The sequence below is a fragment of the Condylura cristata genome, unplaced genomic scaffold (assembly GCF_000260355.1).
Source record: "Condylura cristata isolate star-nosed mole 26May11 unplaced genomic scaffold, ConCri1.0 scaffold00075, whole genome shotgun sequence".
Taxonomy (NCBI): Eukaryota; Metazoa; Chordata; class Mammalia; order Eulipotyphla; family Talpidae; genus Condylura; species Condylura cristata.
Window position 1 is genome coordinate 495,177 of NW_004567176.1, and position 2,157 is coordinate 497,333.

General features: G+C 64.8%; 1 protein-coding gene across 1 annotated transcript in view; it reads left to right on the forward strand.

Moving 5' to 3' along the window:
- The window catches only part of HSPA4L (heat shock 70kDa protein 4-like), a 13,345-nt gene that overhangs the window by 3,584 nt on the left and 7,604 nt on the right, over positions 1-2,157 (forward strand). Inside the window, exon 5 of the mRNA XM_012734834.1 lies at positions 1,623-1,744. Coding sequence (XP_012590288.1) covers positions 1,623-1,744 — 122 coding nt within the window. The remainder of the gene's footprint in view (positions 1-1,622; positions 1,745-2,157) is intronic.

The following is a 2,157-nucleotide window of genomic DNA, read 5'->3' on the forward strand; positions in this document are numbered from 1 at the left end:
GGAAGCGCGAGTGGGTGTCCCCTCGCCGGCCGGCACCCGCGGAGGTCTGCGTCCCTCCCGCCCGGTGCGCTGCCCTTGGGCCCGTGGCACGCTGGTGCTGGGTCCCCTCCAGCTGCGCTCCGGCGGGCCAGCCCGAGGGCGCCAGCGGGCGCGGCACTCAGAGGGAAACAGCCCTCCCTGCCCAGCACGCGCCTGGGCCACAGTCAGGAGACTGACCGCCCGAGCCCGGGACAGACGCCCCTGGAGGTGTGCTGTGTGTCCAGTGCCTGCGGTCAGGCCACGTGCCGCTCTGTGGCGGCGCGGGAAAGGTGGATGCTAAGCGCAACAGGGCAGAAGGAAACGGTCTCCGGGATGTGTGGGACCGGCCGAGAAGACCGTCAGGCCGACGGGCGGGGACACATGCAGAGCCGAGGGGCGTCTCCGCGGTAGCGAGGCGGGTGCGCGCGTGGTCGGCCTCCGTGGACCGCAGGGAAGGGCCTGTGTGTGGCCGACCAATCCCTGGGTCTCCGGCATCCACGGGTCGCCGGGGCCGGCGGCCGACGGGATGTGGCCATGCACTTGACACTGGGCCCCGGGGACACAGGGACGGACTCGCGGCTGGGCGTCGGCTAACAACAGCACACGTGTGTGTCGCTGGGTTTTATTTTGTAGGTTTCTTCAGCTTTTGGCGTGGCAATTTAGCAAACGTCATCCGGTACTTTCCAACACAAGCTCTAAACTTTGCTTTTAAGGACAAATACAAGCAACTTTTCATGTCCGGAGTAAATAAAGAAAAGCAGGTGAGTGTACTTCAGTAACTCGAAGGCTTCTGCACAGGCTCACCTCCCCGTGGGGGTGTACTGGGGCGGGGGTGCCCCGGGCGCGATGCCGTGATTTAAACAGTACGACGTTGGTCCCCGAAGGCAGTGGTTGTTGACACAGTTTGCGTGGAGTTACGTGCCCACGACAGACCTCATCAAGTTAGCTTAAGCCCGAACGTACTTTTAGCGGCTGAGACCTTCCCCCTGAAGGCGGCGTGTCTTGGAATTAACACGGAGCTCACTGAGATGTGCACTTTGCGGTCCTGAGTCGAGGACGCTGGAAACGTTAGGCACTTTATCTGCTTCTATTTTTTTAAGAGATGTGTTTATGCGCACAGAGCTGGGGCGCAGGCCAGAGGGGCAGGGGGGTGAGAGGCTACGGAGACACAGAGCGGGGAGCAGGACAGGCAGACGACGAGCTGCACTGCTGAGGGCAGCGGGCGGCCAGGGGAGGGCTGCGGAGCCCTGGGGTCCCCCCCGGCAGGCGGGGGTCGGACTGCGCCGAAGCTGTGCGGCAGCCTGCGGTGCTGCGCCCCCAGGGAGGCCGCCTGCTGGTTTTATTAAGCAGTCAGCAGATACTTCGTCACCCCACTGAGAGAATTCGCTCCCCAGAGCCCCAAAAGAGCGAATTGATTTTTCTTTTCTGCGACCAGGGGTCTGTTTGCCTAAACGGGCGTGTCTGAGCAGAGCGCATCGCTCAGGGAACAGCACATTTACACTAGCGGGTCTATTGTAACGGAAGAGGCGGCTCGTCTCCCCAAGACCCTCACCCCCTTGGCTGCCAGCTCACCTGCCCGGCGTCCTGCCGTCCCCCCCCCGCAGGCCGACGCCCCCCCAGAGCTGCATCGGCCGCTTCTCTGGAAACAGCGATTTGGCGGTGTCACTGCCCTCGCACGACTCACTGGTCACTTCCAGTGGCGGCGGACGCTCCGTGTCGTCTGCAGGTCACGGAGGTGTAAGGAGACGAGGGACGTCCTGTAGACTGGACCCCGACACCTCAGGGAGAGGGGTTGCGTCACCCCACGTTCACTGTGGGCCACTAGAACTGGGGGCCAAGAGCTAGACTTGAAGTTAGGCTTCAGCCCGGCAGGGGGGCGGGATAGGGCAGAGAGCCGGCGCCCGTCGGTGTGTCAGCCCGAGGAGTCGCGTGCACGCCTGTCTCCGCAGCAGGGGGAGGCGGGCAGGGTGCGGCCAGCTGCAGGTGGACCTGGCTGGCCGCAGCGACCCAGAATCCATGTGCACCCTCCGTGGGGTGAGGCGGGGCCCCCAGACAGCTGGCGTCGGTTTCCCGGCGTCGCCCACGCCCACGTGCGGAGGCTGTGGGCAGCAGGCGGCAAGCCCAGCGCGTCTCGCGGGC